Here is an 18,733-nt window from a genome sequence, read left to right on the forward strand (position 1 = left end):
ATGAATCATCGGAGATAGCGTTAGGTATATAATGTAACAAATACGCCCTCACCGTCGAGGTCTCCGTGGCGCAATCGGTTAGCGCGTTCGGCTGTTAACCGAAAGGTTGGTGGTTCAAGCCCACCCGGGGACGACTCACTATTTTTTTTTACATTTAAAATAAAACATTGTGTAGACTGCTAAAAGAAAATTAGATTTGGATTTTGCTGATTAGATTTGGCTGATGTATCTTTTCCTTTTTTTTTCTTCTTCACTGTTCATTCATTTTAATTTCTTTTACTTTCTTGTAGAATTATTATAAAAGTTTTGCATAGGCCTGAACAGCTGAATTTAAAAATGGCATTTTCCGGGTTTGGTTTCTTTTTTAAATCGACCGTGACATAAACCAAGACAAGTTTTATCATGAAACAAGGAAGAATTATACTTTAAAATTTAGACAGAACCGTAATGAGGACCAATTACAAATTCATAGTTGCCACATGTCAGTTTTACTAAACACAGTAATTTTCTTCTGTAAAACCAGATGCAGATTGCAGATTGCCAGTCAACTTTCTGGTGTGACTTTTGGACCTATTAAATAGTGACATTTCAACCAACTTTTATTAAAGGAACACGTTGCCTTGGATCGGACGAGTTGGTCAAAACAAAAGCGTTTGTGACCGTTTTTTATAAAATGCATATGGTTGGAAAGGTGTTTTAAAAGTAGAATACGTTGTTCCACACAAGTTTGCCTCGAAATTGCGTGGTTTTCCTTCTACTGTGCGAACTAACATGGTCGGCCATTTATGGGAGTCAAAATTTTGACCCCCATAAATGGCCGACGTGTTTAGTCGACGAGGTAAAAGGAAAACCACGCAATTTCGAGGCATGTTTGTGTGGATTATTGTATTCTACTTTTACAACAGCTTTCTACCCATATGCATTTTATAAAAAACGGTTACAAAGGCTTTTCAAAGACCAACTCGACCGATCCAAGGCAACGTGTTCCTTTAATTGCTACTGCCATAATAAAGTAAAGTCACAACAGGTGGTAGCAAATGTGTTGGTGGTGGTGCAGGCCTTTTTTGTTTCAAAAAGGTGTTGCCAGTAAACGAAAGTTAAAATTGTTGTTTAAAATTGCTTTATTACCTCATTCTCAAGGAATAGCCCTTTACTTTCTCTTTACAAAACTTGTGCTTTTTTTTGGGGGGGGGGGGGGGAGGGGGAGGGGGGGGGGTGGTGGGGCGGGGTGCAGAAACCACTCAGAGAGAAATCTTCGTTCAGATGATCGTAGATGGCGCTCTTACATAAAACTGTCACTTTTCATAAGCAACAGGTATTTTTGGCAACTCGCTCCCATATTTTGGTCTCTTTTCGGAGATTTTTTATGAATAGTATGGACTGAATACATCATCACAACCATTTTGAAGACAACATGGATTTCAGAGATGTTTTTGTGGTAAGTATTCCGTATTTGTGTTTGAATACGGTCACGAACAGAGAGAAAGAGAAGGGAAAATTGCGAAAAGCTAACTTACTAAAACCGTTCAATAAAAAGCACTACAGCAGGTACGGTGGTGTGGGTGACTATAGAACTTTAACATTCAATTGACCGGAGTTGTTAGTCAACTTTACTTCCATTACGTACCTGGCCAATGGAGCGTAAATAAACACACAATAGTACAATTCTCAGTAGCGACATCAACATCATCAATGAATCATCAAAAAGTCCCCTGGTTGGCCTTTGCAACTTACCGTTTTTACGTTCACATTTTGTTGGTGTCTGTTGACATGGAAAGGAATGTAATTTTTGATCAATTTATTCAAAGGCTTTTGTTGCTGCTATATGGTTTGCTAGGTTTTTCAATCATGGAGGAAATACATCGAAATGGTTCAATTTAAACTTTAGAAAGTACAAGCCATTTAAATAAAAAACGTCATCAGATTTTGCATTGCAATCAATTTTGATAAATCGCTTTAAAAAAAAAAAAATTAAAACAGTCATTTAATTTAATGCACAAACCACAGCAGACCTCCCCCCTAAAAACCTAGTTTATAAATAATAAATAATAACAGGTGAAAGCTAAATGTCTCGATCCATAAACAGCTATATAGGAAATCATAAAATGTTCTCCATAAACACATTTTACATTATTTGTATCTAAGAAAATCATGAAAATAGAATTAGCTCAATTGCAAAATGCTTACCAACCAAAAGGACCAATGGTATATATAAAAATAGTTACATGTTACAGCATGGTTTACCGCGTGATGGTCTGACCCTAGCAGAGTCTTTCTCATGGGTCGAAACTACAGGCCATAACTATTTTTTCCATTATTTATCTTCATATATGATTTTCCGTTTGCACTCTAGTTAGAGTCAAGAGAGTGGAGTAAGTGTTTACTTTAGGAATTATCTGATGTGTAGGACTGTAGGTTATCAGTGAGACATCTGCGATAATTATTAACTCAAACTGTCCACTGACCTTTGGAGCACATAAGAACGAATAACAGAAATCTGCATACATTGACTGTACAACATCTCACCACATCACGATCACAGCTATCTGACTCATTGCTAAACATGATGTAATTCATAAATAGATTTTATTTGATGTCCAGATGTATTTGTTTCCTGGGGGGATACGTTTATAACGAAGTTTACTCATGGTTTTTGGATCATCATGTTTTGACGCACACATTCTCGGTGTCTGGATTCTGTAACCAGTGGTGATGCAAGGCCAGTCAAGGACATTATATTTAACTAAGGTTCTAAATTGAAATATAAAGCAATGGATAACTTTGTCAACTATTTCAGCGTAAGTAGTGAATCTATCAACTATCAGCACTTCCAATTCATCTTTATTTTATCATTTTTGTCAGAGAAGCGATGGTTTCTCACAAAATAATGTTGAAGCTGCATAAAAATGATTTGGGGTTGAACAAAGACAAATGTATGAGAGCGGGAGCTGAAAAGGGCACCAAGGCAAGGACCAGGGCATGGAGACAAATTTTCCTTTGTCTGTCGTGAAGTATCCGGCCTTAGTGAAGTGTCAGTTTCCTTGTGGTTTACGTATTACTTTACACTATTTCTGTTTTTACAGGCTCTTGAGTTGGAGGAAAATGTAATGTATCTATAATTTAACTTTGCAAAGGGCACCAACGCAAATGCACAGGGCACCAAGGCAGTTGTTGATGGTGCTGTGGGATAATTTGAGGCCTGGTGTATTTTTTGATATTTTTTTGACTTAACTTCCTATTTCAGGATGAGACGGGCTATGCAGAGCTAAAGAAACATATGAGACAGGTAACAGAATTTACGAACTCCACCATCTCCATCTTACAAGAAAGGTAATTGGTTTACTGGGCTCAAACTTGGGGGGGGGGAGGGAATCCACAAGATTGCAGTGCAGGGCTTATAGGTATAACTAGACCAATATTTATTTTGCAAGACCAGACTCAAAATGAGTTGAACAAGCACTAATCTCATTTGTCAAGACTACTTCAATACTCAACATAATTGAAAGATTTATCAGATTCATTGTCAACATTTTTCACAATTATTCTACTCAATGAGGTACAAATGTCTTACTGTTATTAATCAATTGAAAAATGCATGACCACCGGGATTCTCCAGTAGTATTTTTACTGGCCCAATGCTAAAAAGTACTGGCCTCGTGGCTGAGGTCCAGTGTTAATTTACAGCCCTGGTTATATTCATAACCCTGTAACATGTACTTAAAATTAACCAATCCATCAAATTTGCATTAGACACTACCTTCATTATTATTTTATTTGAGTAATTTTTAAACTGAGGACTGCACTTGTAAACTGATCATGTTTTACATGAGATCAGGCATACCACCATAATCAGAGTCCAACAGTTTGGGTGTGGAGTTACTGCACTGTAGGCCCTAGGTGTTGACTGATGACTGCATTTAGTAAACTTATTTTGCTTTTGGGATCAGGCACATCAAGAGTTTGGGTGTTGACTTGCTTACCTACCATAATGTAGTGGTGTACAGTACTCTATTGGATTTGGTTAGAGTGGAAGACAGATATTATACGCCAAGCCAGTAGCACATGTACATTAACAATAGAACCTCATGATTGAGCTCTCACGGTCACTGCATGTGTTCTTCCTACTTTATTCAGATTTAGAAAAATATTTGACCTTGGGAAAGATCTGAAAATTATGATTATTTAGCCTGAAAAGTTTATTATTAAAAGAACACGTTGCCTTGGATCGGCCGAGTTGGTCTTTGAAAGATGTTGTATTCATTTGTTATAAAATGCAAATGATGAGAAAGTTATTTTAAAAGAAGAATATAATGATCCACAGAAGCAGTATCACTCGAAATTGCGTGGTTTTCATTTTACCTCTACAAAAAACATGGTCGGCCATTTATTGGAGTCAAATTGTTGACTGTTGACTCCCACAAATGGCAGACCGTGTTAGTGCGCAAAGTAAAAGGAAAACCACGCAATTTCTAGGCAAATGTGTGTGGATAATTGTATTCTACTTTTAAAAGATCTTTCTAACCAAATGCATTTTATAACAAACGGTTACAAACACTTTTTAAAGACCAACTCGACTGATCCAAGGCAACGTGTTCCTTTAAAGCCTACACCATGTGTACATGTAGGCGAGGTCAGCCCTTGTATTGTACTCAACAAAATATTCCTACTTTTTTATTTCAAAAGACCAAATCATTGCCTGTGTTAGGTGGTTTATTAATTTTGTCTGGTCCTATTTCCATTTCAGGGCTGATATTGAAACGACTTACGCCAAGAGTTTAGCCAAGCTGAGTTCCAAAGCACAAAAATGTAATAAAGACGCCACAGGGTGAGTTTAAAAAGAAGTTACATCAACACAATTGTTATTTCTTAAAATTCTAATAGAGCAAAATATGCCTTTAATAATAGTTATTACTTCTTACATCAGTGCTTAAATCTGTCACTTAGCGATGCTCATGGCACTCCAACAGTTGTTTTCATGCATTTAGGTGAACAACAACAAAGTTATAGAAAGTAGACTATTTGCTAAAAAAAACTAAGTTTCAGTTCTTTTATGCATTTGCAGTGTCTAATAAACTCAAATACCAGAATGGTTTGTGCGAAATTTTACTGTTAAACACAAAAACACACACTTTTAGTTCCACTCCCTGTATTTAGTTCATTTTTTTCGTATTTTTTTCTTCTTTTTGTGAACCTGCATTGGACATTTTATGACTGATTTTTGATTTTGTTGTTGATTTTGTAGATCTCTTATGGCCTCATGGAATGTTCTATGCCAGCATTTTAGCGAAGAGTCAGAGAATCACAAGTAAGTTAAATTATTTATTTTTATCTTTAATTTTATTTCAAGTATTGCCTTTCCTTTGCTTTGTTTTTGTTTGTTTGCATGAAGTTTACGTTAATCACAATGCAAACTCGGATGAGGGCTCTTTGGTTTTTTAATCTACACAGTGCGTGCATGACTGAGGCTTAAATGTCACGTAATTGTAACAATGGTAGGTGTGGAAGCCTCATGAAGCCTGACAGTAGCACTTACACAACAGAACAAGAAGTGCATATTGTAGCGCATACTGCTTGAATTTAACAGTGACAGTGACTTGAGTAACAGACTAGAGAGCATGGCACTTGGAGTGTACATATTACAGGCCTACTAACCCATGTAAATGTTACATGACTATTTTCACTTTACTAGTGAATAATAAGTTTTGAATTGTAACATTAACTACAGGTTTAGTATTTGACTCTACAAAAGGGGGACTGTCTTCCTAAGCGTAGGCCTGTGGCTGTACATAGAAGTATGAACTCTAACCCTGCTTACAGCACGCGACGTGCGCTTGCCACCACATCACTGCATAATAATGATTACATCTCTTGTGGTGGGATGGCAAAGTAACTTGTTTTAAAACTCATAACTTCGAGAAACTAGACATAGCTGTTGCAAACTGCTTATCAACCAAAAGGACACATGGTATAATAGCAAAATATGCTTACAGGGAAGGTACACGTTTGGTAAATATTAACTTAAAAACTGAATTGGTAGCGAGCATTGGAGAGCTGTTGATAGTATTAAACATTGTGAGAAACGGCTCCCTCTGAAATAGCACAGATTTTGAGAAAGAGGTAATTTCTCATTAAAACAATAAAAGACTTTTAGCCACACGTCTTTTATTCCTATCTGAAAGCACACAAATTCGTCCAACAAGAGTGTTTATTCTTTCATTAGTATCTCGCAACTTCGATGACCAATTTAGCTCAAATTTTCACTGGCTTGTTATTTTATGCTTACATGTATGTTGGGATACACCAAGTGAGAAGACTGGTCTTTGACAAATACCAAACATGTACCTTCCCTTTAAAAGTCCAATGTCGCGACCCTAGCAGAGTCTGTCTTGTAGCTGCGAAATGTCTGTCTATTAACTATAATATTTTGCAGTTCACAATTTCATGTACAGCCATGGGCCTACTATGGACATGACCACAGTCCCACTTTAACAAACATGGTTGTACTGCACTCAAACCTGAACGATCACAACAGCAAGAAACAAGAAACATTTTCAATATCTTTGCCCCCAGAGTTGCTGCCGACTCATTGCATGAAGACGTTCATAAAAGACTCAAGGTGTACTGTGAAACGCATGTAAAAAGCCGCAAATCTGTAAGTTTAAAAATCAGTTTGTTTGCCTGAGCTGCATAAAGCCCTTTCCCCTTCCTCGTCTCTGTAAGACTTCACAGAGAGTTGACCAACTTCCCTCATTCAACTGCACAGGCTGTGTGTATGCCTAAACCCAACCCTCCTACTTTTTGACCAGTTGATCTCACCCCCTGTCGTTTTGAATTATAGATTAACTACATGTATGCCAGCCTACATTATGGTATTATGTGGTGAAAACATATACACAGTACACAGTCAACCCTCCTACTGTCTGACCATTCAATATCATCCATTGTGATTTTGGATGATAAATGCACTATGCCAGCTTGCACTATGATTTGGTGAATGCATCTAAACAGAACATAAATGTAGTTCTATGCACAGTTGCGCCAGCCTACACAACCCATGCAGTTGAATGGTTTTGAAGGGTTGGTCAACTCACTAGTGAAGTGTTAAGCCCAGTTCATATTTCCTGCGAATGGTTCGTGCAAAGCGAACTTTCTTGTGTAATAGTTAGAAAGAATGCAAACCAATTATTGCATCACCCAAATTGGTTTCGCATTCGCAGAAAGTATGAACTTGGCTTTACTAAGAGTAGGGGGCTTTGCAGTAAATCAAAAACATTCAACAAATTTTCAGTCAATGCCTGCATCTTTAAACATGTTGGATTGGTTCAGAAATTTGCAACTATTTAATAAAACTGCTAATATGCAAGTCTAAAGCGTTGCTTGTTATTTTGTTTTCTGCCTTATTTTATCGCTTAACTATTGAGGTATATTTTTTAAAGGAATGCGTAACTGCGGATGAATGATTTTGAAAGCATGCATTCTTTTGTTTCTTGTTCTACAGGCTGAATCCATCGTTGACAAATCGTGTAAAGCATGGCATGACAAACGTAGTGAATTGCTTAAGGTACAAACATCTTCAAGATAACTTACGTATCTTCCTACCATCAGGCCATGAATGGCCTCTGTTGCCTCTGGTCTTGGCCTTTGTGGCTGTTCAAAAGTTCCCTGAAGACTTTAAGATTTTTCAAAGGCCATGTTCGCTCAAAGATGAAAGTACCACTGCCCATTTCATAAACCTGATAAGCAGGAAATTGTGCTTCGCAATGTTTTCGCTTAGCAAAGAAAAAGCTGGGAACCAGTCCCAAAATATATACATTTCATTGTAAATTGGCTGGTGATCTGTTTCTGCTAAGCAGGAGTTTTCAGTGCTAAGCAACAATTCTCAGTAGGAGATTATGAACGTTTCCTCAAAAAAAAATAATCAAGTGGAAATGTCACAAACCCAATTTCTTAAATAAATTTATTAAAAAATTTGGGAGAATTATCATGGGATTTTTGGAGGGTTTATTAACATCATCTAAATGTTATTGTTGTTTTATCTTCCTGAAGGCCAAGAAAGCCACATACACAAAGGCGAAAGAGAACGAGGGAGTTCAGGCTGTCTTAGATGATCCTTACGCTAAGGGAAAGGTGCTCTCAGATAAAGAGTTGGGCAAGGTAAGATCCAATACGTCTTACATCTCATGTTAGACCAATGCGATGTCATGACCAAGCAATGCGTGTGGTGGCAGAGCAGAACTATATCTCTACCTTCAAGATTTCCAATGTTTTCATAATTCTTCTCCCACAGCTTCATTCTAAGAGTAAGAAGTTAGATGAAGCAGCGTCAAGAGCAGACATGGAATACCTACAACTCATCAAGGCAACGGAGAGAGCTCGTCATGAATTTGAAGTTGCCTTACGTCAGGCCGCAACAGCTCTGGAGAAATTAGAAACGGAAAGGATTCGGGAGCAAAAGATAGTGTTGGAGTCTTATGTGGGTTGCTTCTCAACGATGCAGCCCAAGACACAGAAGGTATAGACAACCATCTTGAAGAAGCTACTTACCATTTTCAACCTCAAACACTTCATCCCCATCCTTCTTCCTCTTTCAGCCTCACCACTCTCCCAGAGGCATTTCTGGGGGGGGGGGGGGTGCTACAAATGTATGAGGTGGTACTACATTTTATTTTCTGTTTAAGAGTAAAGGAATATTTAGGGCTTTTCTACTTTCTCTACCACATAGTGGGCATGGTTTAATCCCTTGGCCTTAGTTATTATTATCTTTTGGCCTGTAACTTATTATACTTAAGGACAAGTTGGTAAATGACTGTCGCGGATAGTGAAATGGTTTGAATATTTATAGATTTGACAAAACTGAACGATTAGATGCTTCCATACGAAATAAGCTGAAGATTTCACACAACCAGCTGTAGGGTTTCACAAGTCGTTAAATGAGAGTATTTGTGAGAGCGGTAGTCTCCTGCATAGCAGAAGTCTCGCGAGATAGTTGCAAATGAGCTGTTTCACTGTCACCGCACATACATTCATTTAGTTGCCCACATCTCTAGCTACTTATAAATGTAAGACTTTTTCCTGAATGATTAAGAAAATGTATAAAAGGTCCTGGCCTTATGAAATTTTTTGTAGCACGTGTTTACACCATGATTATCATTTTCTTTTTGTGCTTAGACTGTTGATAGCATGAGCCAGGCAATCAAATGTATTGTTCCAGAAAATGACGTCATGGTCATAGCACAACACAAAGGTCGTCAGCGTGAACACGTGGAACAAGTCTTATATGATCCCTATGTAAGTATATTCCATATTATTCATATTGTAAGTAAGTGCATGTGATATTCTTATTCATCATACAGGTTTAAACTTTAAAAAATCACCTCATAAATAGTGTATTGTGCGCAACTGTTCAGGGGTGGGTTTCACAAAGAGTTAGGACTAGTCTTATCTCGAGTTAGGACCAGTTACTCGTCCTAACTTAGGAATATCCATGCAATTTGTATATCTCCTAGGACTAGTCCTAAGTTAGGACTAGTCCTATTACTCTTTGTGAAATCCACCCCTGGCTTATTAAGGTCAAGTTCTGGGCCCAATTTCATTGCTCTTACCACCAAATGGTTTTTTCGTTAATCAAAATTAAAATTAACGACAGATGTCAATACTCAATATCAATATTGTGTATTTTTTAGTGTTATATATTGTTATATTCATATTTATATTTATATTTATATTTATACATAGTTTTTAATGATTCCTGTAAGTGGCGGCTATCCGCTGTTGGATATCAGTAAATAAATAAATAAAAATAAATAAAATGTATATTTTGTGTCTTAGGAGGAGGATTTGTCCCATAATATGACGTTAAACAGAAGGAGGCAATCACTACAGAGCAAGCTAAAAACCATAGATGTAGAGTTACAGAAAGAGAAAAAAGCAAAAGATGGTTAGTATTCTAGATTACTGATGTGGGGAACTGGACTGGATTTCACAAAGAGTTAAGACTAGTCTTATCTCGAGTTACGAGGAGTTACTCATCCTAACTTAGGACTAGCCTTAAGTTTTTAATATCTCCTAAGACAAGTCCTAACTCTTTTTTAAATGGACCCCTGGAACCATGGCTAGGTTCATGTTTATACTCCTGGATCAAGAGAAGCAATTTATAAATAAGTGTTTAGGGGAAAGCACTACAGCCAAATCAGCACCATTGCCAGGATTTGAATCTACTCAGTAAAGACTCCACCGTTGATTAGAAGGGTAAATGTACATGTATATAAACATGGGTGCAGAGAAGCAAATTATGGTTATAATCATGAAGATTACAAAAATGTCTTTCTACCATCAGGCCTGGAATTAAATGGAGGCCATGATCATATTCCTCTTGACCTTGGTGCCCCTTCAAAAGTCCTTGTTTATAAACGGTTGTGACACCTGTGTCCTTAAGCAAGACACTTATACATGATTGCTTCATTAAGTTGGGGAGGTTAAAACAAATTTAAAAACCTGGGTGCTGAGAAGCTATGGTATCATCATTTCACTATTGTATTTCTTGCAGGAATTGCTCGACTATCAGGAGCATACGCTGGGAATCCAAGCTATGCCGATACCAGTACGCAGGACGTAGTAGTACAACAACTCACACATGTAAGATTCTTTCCTATGCTTCTCCTCTCGCTAGACGTAATTGTTTCCGTCTTGGGGCAGTGAATTAACCATTGACCAATTCAATCGAAACAGGTGGTTTCGACTGCCAAAATACACCTCTAAAATTTTGTTTTTAGACTTTGCTCCAACAAAGAGCTACATGCCAAAGTCAGTAGGGAACCAGTTACAATGTAGCTGGTATCTTATTGCTGCTAAGCAGGATTCCATATGCTTAGCACCTTTATACAGTGCATGCTACACACATCGGTGTATATGGGTCAAACCAAAATTAATACCTTTATCCCGACGTAAATCCATCCTTTAGATGAGAAAGTTGTTTGTTTGTTGATCTGTTAAGATGATCTTCCTGTCAAGGAACTCAACAAACTCGCACAATTGGATATAAACGCCAAGCTGGCAGCAGCCAATGTCTCCAAGAAAAAACATTGGTTTTATGTCTATGATTATGAATTACACAAAATCATTTTTAATTCAGTAACAAGATGACAATACTTATTCTAGTTGCTGTGAAAATCAGCAGTTAGCTTTGTTGGATTCAAACCAACAACCTTGTAATTGCATGCCCTGTATGCAGTATTACCTTTAGACCACAGTAACATTTGTTATCTTTGTATTACAGTCGGAGGAGATGCTGAACATGTTACGAGCTTGTAAGTTTAAGATTAACGCTGCCTTGGCATTGGTGGATAAGAAACCCAAACCCCAAGATGACATCAGCCCTTACATCAAGACAGAGAAAGATAAACAGGTAGTTATAATGGAATCCAGGGTCTAATAGTAATCAATTAAGAAACAGGTGGATTAATGATTGTTTCATCTATGAAAATAGTTTGCCACTTGTTCCCTTTGAAAACGAGAATGTTGTTAATTTTTTAACAAGACAAAGTGTGAACTTTTATTATGTTAAGTGTTAAGTTTGTATATACTCAGCGCCTTGAGTACCTTGTTTGGTAGATACGTGCACTATATAAGACTTTGATATTATATTATATTATATTAACTTGGGCACTTCGATACAGGTAAATGTTAACTAGTAAGCTTAGAAACTTGTAAACTTTTAACTTGTACATTTTTTAACAAATCAACTTAACCCTTGGATCCTATGAACATTGAACACGGTAATTGTTTACTCGTTTTTACAAATGGCAACCCCTCATAAAATAAAAAAATATCACAATGGTGCTCTCAAGAGTCCTCTTTCCAATTCTAAAAGCTGTGGCCGTGCGATCTTGATTTATTGTGTTAATATACATGTACAATTTTTGTTTGAAGGGATATAAACCAGTCGCATAAAAGTTATTTATTAACTTTTTACTTACAGAGAAAAACTAGAGAAGGTTAACTGTTTATTTGTTTATTTTGAGAAAGGTCAAAGTAACTTTTAAGCTTAGGAATATGTTCACTTGTCTTTTTAAAACAAAACACCTTTTGTTTCAGATCAAGTAGACTACCTACTGATAGATAAAATTAATACTTTCCTTTCAACAACTAAATGAAACAAGGCAGTCAGAGCACGCTGATCAAAACATTAAGTAACAGAAATCAGCTCTTATCAGAGCCACCACTACTCGCAAAAGAGTTTTTACATGGTGTCAACCGCATACCGTACTTACTTAAAAGAAGCAAGTCATCTTCTCTTTTTTTTTGAGCTAAACTATTTCTCTCTGTTTCCTTCGTATCTTTGCAGCAAGGTGTCCATATGAGTGTCTTAAAGATGCCTCGTGCTCCCCTATCCTCAGGAGTGACCGAAGTAGATAGCAGAGGGATGGGTGATGGAGCAAATCATCTGCCAGCAATTACTGATGAGGACGAAGGAAACAGTAAGTCTCCTTGAGATGGGTCTAGGGGCAACTAAGGGTCCTTAGGAAATGTCTTAGTGTTGATTGGGACTTATCATGGATGCATCAGGACCATGGACATGGCAACAGTTTTAATCGCTGCGGTGTATCGTGGCAAACTTTATTATGTTTTAAAGGTACTACGGGATATGTTTTAAAGGATAGTTTTTGTTTGTTTGTAAAGATGATCTCCCCGTCAAGGGAACTTGGCAAACTCCCACAAAGGGATATAAACACCAAGCTGGCAACAGGCAATCACTCTCATTGGTTTAACATCTTTGATTATGAATTGCTCAAGAAATTGTGATTCAACAACTAGATGGGATTATTTAATCTAGTCATTGTGAAATCAGCGGTTGGCTTGGTAGGATTTGAACCCAAACGGGGGTCTAGGGGAAACTCAGGGTTCTTAGGAAATGTCTTAGTGTCGATGGAGACATATCATGGTTTCAGCAAGAGCAAGGACATGGCTACATTCTATTTTAAGTGTTGACATATATTTATAAAACTCCTGTCATCCTTTTTTCTTTTTTTTTTAGATAATGAATGGAATGAGGCTGAAATGGCAGAGAGAGTTATCTGTCAATGTGTGGTCAAGTTTAACTACGAAGCTCAAGAAGATGGTGAAATATCAGTCCAAGAAGGTAAGATATTAAAAACAACTTCAGTTCACCTTCTCATCTTTCTGTTTGGTTTATTAATTTTGGTTTAACCCCTACACCAATGTGTGTTAGCACTGTATACCCAGTACTTTCCCCATTCATGTGGGGGAAAAACATTTAAATCGTTGCAGTTATCGCTGCTAAACTAGATGATTCAAACTGCTTCTAGCTACCTGGCGATCTTGGTGGTCTAGTTGGTATGACATTGCTCTAGAATTACAAAGGTTGTGGGGTCAAATCTCTCTTGTGTTGTTAGATATTTTTTTTTTACAGAACTCGGCGAAGTACTGAGTACATGTATACAGTACTAACACACATCGATGTAAGGGTAAAACCCCAAATTAATACTCTTTATCCCAGTTGCAAATTTAACATTAAAGGTCACTTGTGAAAGTTTAAGCTGAATATTGTGTCTACTTGTGACTAAACAGCGAAAGAATTGTCTTGAATATGACATGAATGTTGAATCCATCCCCGTTGAGTGAGATGACAGCGCATACCAATTGCATCTCTGGCTGGGCGGACTCGAACCCTCAAAAATCATGTTTTTCTCAAAGTCAAGTTTTTGTTTCTATGTTCTTACAGGTCAGATAATCAATGTAGTGGAGAAACACGACGATGGATGGTGGTATGGGGAGTGTAATGGACAATGTGGAAACTTCCCTGGTTCCTATGTCGACCTACTCTGAAACAACAGTGTAAGATAACCTTATTTGAATACCAACTACCAGTGATCGGGAAACTTCCCCGGTTCCTTTGTAGATCTACTCTGAAACAACAATGCAAGATCGCCTCATTTGAATACAGAGTACCAGTGAAGGAAGGTAAGCTTCTTGAATGAGCAGGAAACTTCCCTGGTTCCTATGTAGATCTACATTAGATACCAACAGTGCAAGATGAACTCATTTGAATAACGAGTACCAGTGATTGATAAGCTACTTGAATGTGCTGGGTACCATTGTACAATTTCTTGGAACCAGTGAACATTGACATTTAGGGAAGCGAGCATATAGCATTCAAAATGTTATCAGTGATTGACAGGGTACCAGTTGAAGGTACCGTCTTTGAGACAGGAAGCCAATGATTTCCAGAAAATGTCTGAGTTTACTTGGTGCTCCGTTATAGAATAACCTATGTATTCAAGGGACCAACTAATGGCAAGTTTTTTGGGAACCAGTGAACCAGTACTAACCTAGAAAGAGAGTATTCCTTGGTATTAATTACTCAACAAATTAATGACCAATAAAATCTGACTTGGCAAGAATCACTGCAGCTGTTGATAATGTATATCTAAACATTTTGAGAAAGAATTCCCTTCTAAGGAATGTGGTTTTAGAGAGAGGGATTTAAAAACATTTCAGTCTGAGAAATATTTTTGATAGAAAGGTTTCTCATATTGTGTATTCCAATTACAAATTATTCTTCCTGCGTGGACATCACTGCTTTTAGATTTTTTCGCCACCACCTTTTGAAATAAATTTTCACATGTTATTTTTGTTGTATACATCTACATTTATTCAGGAGTCAAACAATCAAATCGTTTCCAAACCCAAGTTTTATTTTGCCGTTAATATTTCAATCGTGTAACTGTGAACCACTGTGAAATTCAAAAGGGAACTGGCGAACGGAAAGTATTTGTTTTTAAGAATTTGTATGTTCTTACCTAAAGGTAAACATTTAAGGTTTTGGGGACAGGGACAATTTTATCACTTTTAAAATGTACTCGGATCATGAATGAAATGACGTGATTTATTTCTGGGGTTTTCATTAATTTTTTCCTTTCCAGCATCTTGGCCTATAAATAGCAAATCTTTAAGGAGCTGACGTACTGAATTCTTTGGTATTTTTCTTTCTTCTTTAAACTGTTTTGATTGCAGTGTAGAAAAGTGTATTTACACTATTTTTGTCCTACCAAGTTTCTTGGCATGAAATTGTTTTACTAGTGTCATAACGGGCAAGTTTTCATGACTTGGTCTTCTTAATATCTTAGATCTAGAGCTTCCTTTTTTCCTGAGTAAAGGGCGCTACTTTAAAAGATGTAGAATAAAAAAGTTCAAAGTTCTCCTGAAGATGATTAGAGCAAACTGATCGAAACATTGAGTTGTCAACCACCGGTTCTTTTCAGAACCAACACTATACCCAAAAGAGATTTACACATGGTGCTATTGCAAACCTCACCTTGTTATTCTTCCACCGTGTGAGCAAAGTTTAAAATCCAACTTAAAATGGAAATGGTGGGTGTTTATTATTATTTATTAATTTTTTATTTTTATTTATTTTATTTATTTATTTATTTATTTATTTATTTATTTATTTATTTATTTATTTATTTATTTATTTATTTTTTTTTGGGGGGGAAGGGGGCTACTTAATGTATTAAACTATTCATTTGTGCACTTTTCCCCGCTTCTGACCACTTTGCATAACCATTTCCATCAAAAACTGCTTTTGCATGGTTCAAAAGCTGAAAACTAATCCACCAAATGTTCAATGAAGGTACTTCAAGACAAGAGTTAGTTTCTTTTGAACAATTACTTGATATTGTTATGCATGTATAACCAGTATACTATAAAAATTATCACACAAGTATTATACTTTTGGGCATTACATTATAGGTGTATAAACTTATTTTTAATCAGTACTAAGTAAAGTTGTGAAGAACAAAACCGTTTGTCAAAACAGTTCCTAAAATGTTCGGTATTCAATCTGATCGTACAATGCTGACACCAGCCTTGTCTTGTTTCATGTATTCAATTTATATTATAACAACTGATAATACAAACAGGTACCAGACTATTTCAAGACACTGGACATTATCGGTAATTGTCAAAGACTAGTCTTCACAGTTGGTGTATCTCAACATGTGCATAAAATAACAAACCTGTGAAAATTTGAGCTCAATCGATCGCCGAATTTGCGAGATATTAATGAAAGAAGAAAAAAAAAACCTTGTCGCACCATGGTCACACGAATTTGTGTGCTTTCAGATGCTTGTTTTCGAGACCTCAAATTCTAAATCTGAGGTCTCAAAATCAAATTCGTGGATAATTACGTCTTTCTCGAAAACTACGTCACTTCAGAGGGAGCTGTTTCTCACACTATAGTTTTATACTATCAACCTCTCCCCATTACTCGTTACCAAGTAAGGTTTTATGATAATAATTATTTTGAGTGATTACAAATAGTCATGATAGTGTCCACTGCCTTTAACATCGGGTTTGATACATTGTTTTGAATGAGAGAGGATGATTATTTTTCATTGAAGTACTATTAAATTATTATTTAAATTATAGTACTAAATTATAACAAAATATTATTCTTATATCCCTTTTTTCATTATATGGTATGCCCATATAAAGGCTTGTTTAGCTACGTTTCTTCAAGAAGCGAAAGGGAAAACCAGTGATTACACAATTTGTACAAAATATTGAATCTCCCTTTTTTCAAATCAAAATACCAAACTAAAATAACAGGAAATCTAATGCTTTTTTCGAACCAGTTTTGTGGACAACTTAGTCCGTTAGTCTCTGGAGATTGGTGTTCTTTGGTTTAGTGCATCGGACTCTTGTTCTGGTGGCTTCAAGTCATCAGGGTGTTGGTTCGAATCCCAGTCACGAAACTTTATGTCCTTGAACAAGACACTTAAAGGAATGTTACAGAATTGGTAAGAAACAAAAATCGTGAAGATCACACATTTACATAAAACTTACACGGTCTAATGATGATGATGTAGAAAACATCCATGGAAATATTGCTGTCTGAAATGTCATAATTTGATGGGAACTAAATAATCTAATTTCGCGTTTGGAGTTTATCGCTCAGTGAGCGTTTTATTCATTTTTGTTTTGGCATCGATGCAATGCAAAATTTGTAATCGTTTTTTTTCACTTCTCTCTCGTGACCCAGATGGCTGATCGATCTCGAACTTCTACAGGTTTGTCAGTTTATGTATATGGTGGATTACATACAGTGCTTACACTGCCAAAAACCAATTCTGTAATGTTCCTTTAACTATAATTGCTTCTTCGCCTAGGAGTGAATGGGTATCTGTGAGGGCAAAGATGGTTCTTGTGATTGATTTAACTTAGTGCACTACTTTATTTCAACGTAGATAAGGGAGCTGAGATGGTTTATGGTATGGCTTTGCGGTAAATAATGATCAAGCGCCATGAGTACAAGGAGTTACAAATTTGGGCGCATAATTAAGAAGTCACTCTCATTCTTAATATTGTTTACATCTTCAAAAATGTTTTGTTTCTTACCTCTTATCGTTGAAGGTTCTATGCCAGTTATGCAAATGAAGTATCTGTAATTTAATTATCTAGAAATAATGTTGAGGTGCCACTTATATCCAGAGATATATTTTAATTATAGGGAAAATATTTTTAAAATTGGTGTAAAAATTGGTGTATTCAATGTAAGAAATCATGTATTTTGTGTTATTGTTGGAAGGGTATCATTGGGAAGATGGTTGGTAAGTGTAAGTTAAAGGAACACGTTGCCTTGGATCGGGCGAGTTGGTCTATAAAAAGCGTTTGAAAACCGTTTCTTATGAAATGCATATGGTTAGAAAGATGTTTTAAAAGTAGAATACAATGATCTACCTTGAAATTGTGTGGTTTTCCTTTCACCTCGTCGACTAACACAGTCTGCCATTTATGGGTGGCCGACCATGTTAGTTCGCGACGAAAAGGAAAACCGTGCAATTTTGAGTGATAATTGTGTGGATCATTATACTCTACTTTTAAAACATCTTTCTAAATTTTTGTAGACCAAATCGTCCAATCCAAGGCAACGAGTTCCTTTAAAATTTTGTATTTAAAAGGATTTACAAATTGACTTTGGATTAATTCTCACATTTTGCAATATACATTTTGTATTCAATCAAAAATAAAAGATTTGAAACAAACCAATGTTGCAACTGGTAAAATCATTTGCATTAATTTGAGTTTTGAAATGATATTTTATTAACCCTTACCTAAGCCATGCAATTTTGTCCGAATCACAAGGGGTAAGTCCAGCATTTTTGTCCTTGTGACCTTATCACTTTCTTGAAAATGTTCACAAGGCTATATAGATAGCCTTGTGAACTCTCAAATTTTGCCTGAAAATGTTATTTTTTTGCAGAAAATGTTCACAAGGCCTTGTGAACTTTATTAAAGGTCTTGTGAACTTATCAAATTTGATAAGTTCACAAGGCTATTTATAGCCTTGGGAACATTTTCTTGCAAAATATGATACGTTCACAAGGCTAAAGCCTTGTGAACATTTTCTTGGAATATTTGATAAGTTCACAAGGCTATAGCCTTGTGAACATTTTCTTGCAAAATTTGATAAGTTCACAAGGCTATAGCCTTGTGAACATTTTCTTGCAAAATTTGATAAGCTCACAAGGCCTTGTGAACATTTTCTTGCAAAATTTGATAAGTCACAAGGCTATAGCCTTGTGAACATTTTCTTGCAAAATTTGATAAGTTCACAAGGCTATAGCCTTGTGAATATTTTCTTGCAAAATTTGATAAGTTCACAAGGCCTTGTGAACATTTTCTTGCAAAATTTGATAAGTTCACAAGGCTA

At 36.4% G+C, this 18,733-nt stretch overlaps 1 protein-coding gene and 1 non-coding gene across 3 annotated transcripts; both read left to right on the forward strand.

The window, feature by feature from the left end:
* The first annotated feature begins 59 nt into the window (after positions 1–59).
* On the forward strand, positions 60–133 carry Trnan-guu (transfer RNA asparagine (anticodon GUU)). Its single transcript has one exon. It is a non-coding gene; the product is annotated as a tRNA-Asn (tRNA).
* Positions 134–1,300: 1,167 nt separating this feature from the next.
* Positions 1,301–18,072, forward strand: LOC139948965 (nostrin-like). 2 transcript variants are annotated; one of them, XM_071947351.1, is made up of 15 exons: positions 1,301–1,438; positions 3,245–3,330; positions 4,745–4,825; positions 5,243–5,305; positions 6,571–6,652; positions 7,499–7,561; positions 8,047–8,154; positions 8,288–8,512; positions 9,169–9,288; positions 9,829–9,937; positions 10,547–10,635; positions 11,276–11,404; positions 12,344–12,476; positions 13,034–13,138; positions 13,742–18,072. In XM_071947351.1, exons 1-15 carry the CDS (start codon positions 1,415–1,417, stop codon positions 13,843–13,845), a joined length of 1,521 nt encoding a protein of 506 aa, XP_071803452.1. In that variant the 5' UTR covers positions 1,301–1,414; the 3' UTR covers positions 13,846–18,072. The 2 variants fall into 2 exon arrangements, with proteins under 2 accessions (XP_071803452.1, XP_071803451.1); XM_071947350.1 differs by lacking the exon at positions 1,301–1,438 and adding an exon at positions 2,500–2,798.
* The last annotated feature ends 661 nt before the right edge of the window (positions 18,073–18,733 follow it).

This window comes from Asterias amurensis, chromosome 16 (assembly GCF_032118995.1).
Source record: "Asterias amurensis chromosome 16, ASM3211899v1".
Lineage (NCBI taxonomy): Eukaryota > Metazoa > Echinodermata > Asteroidea > Forcipulatida > Asteriidae > Asterias > Asterias amurensis.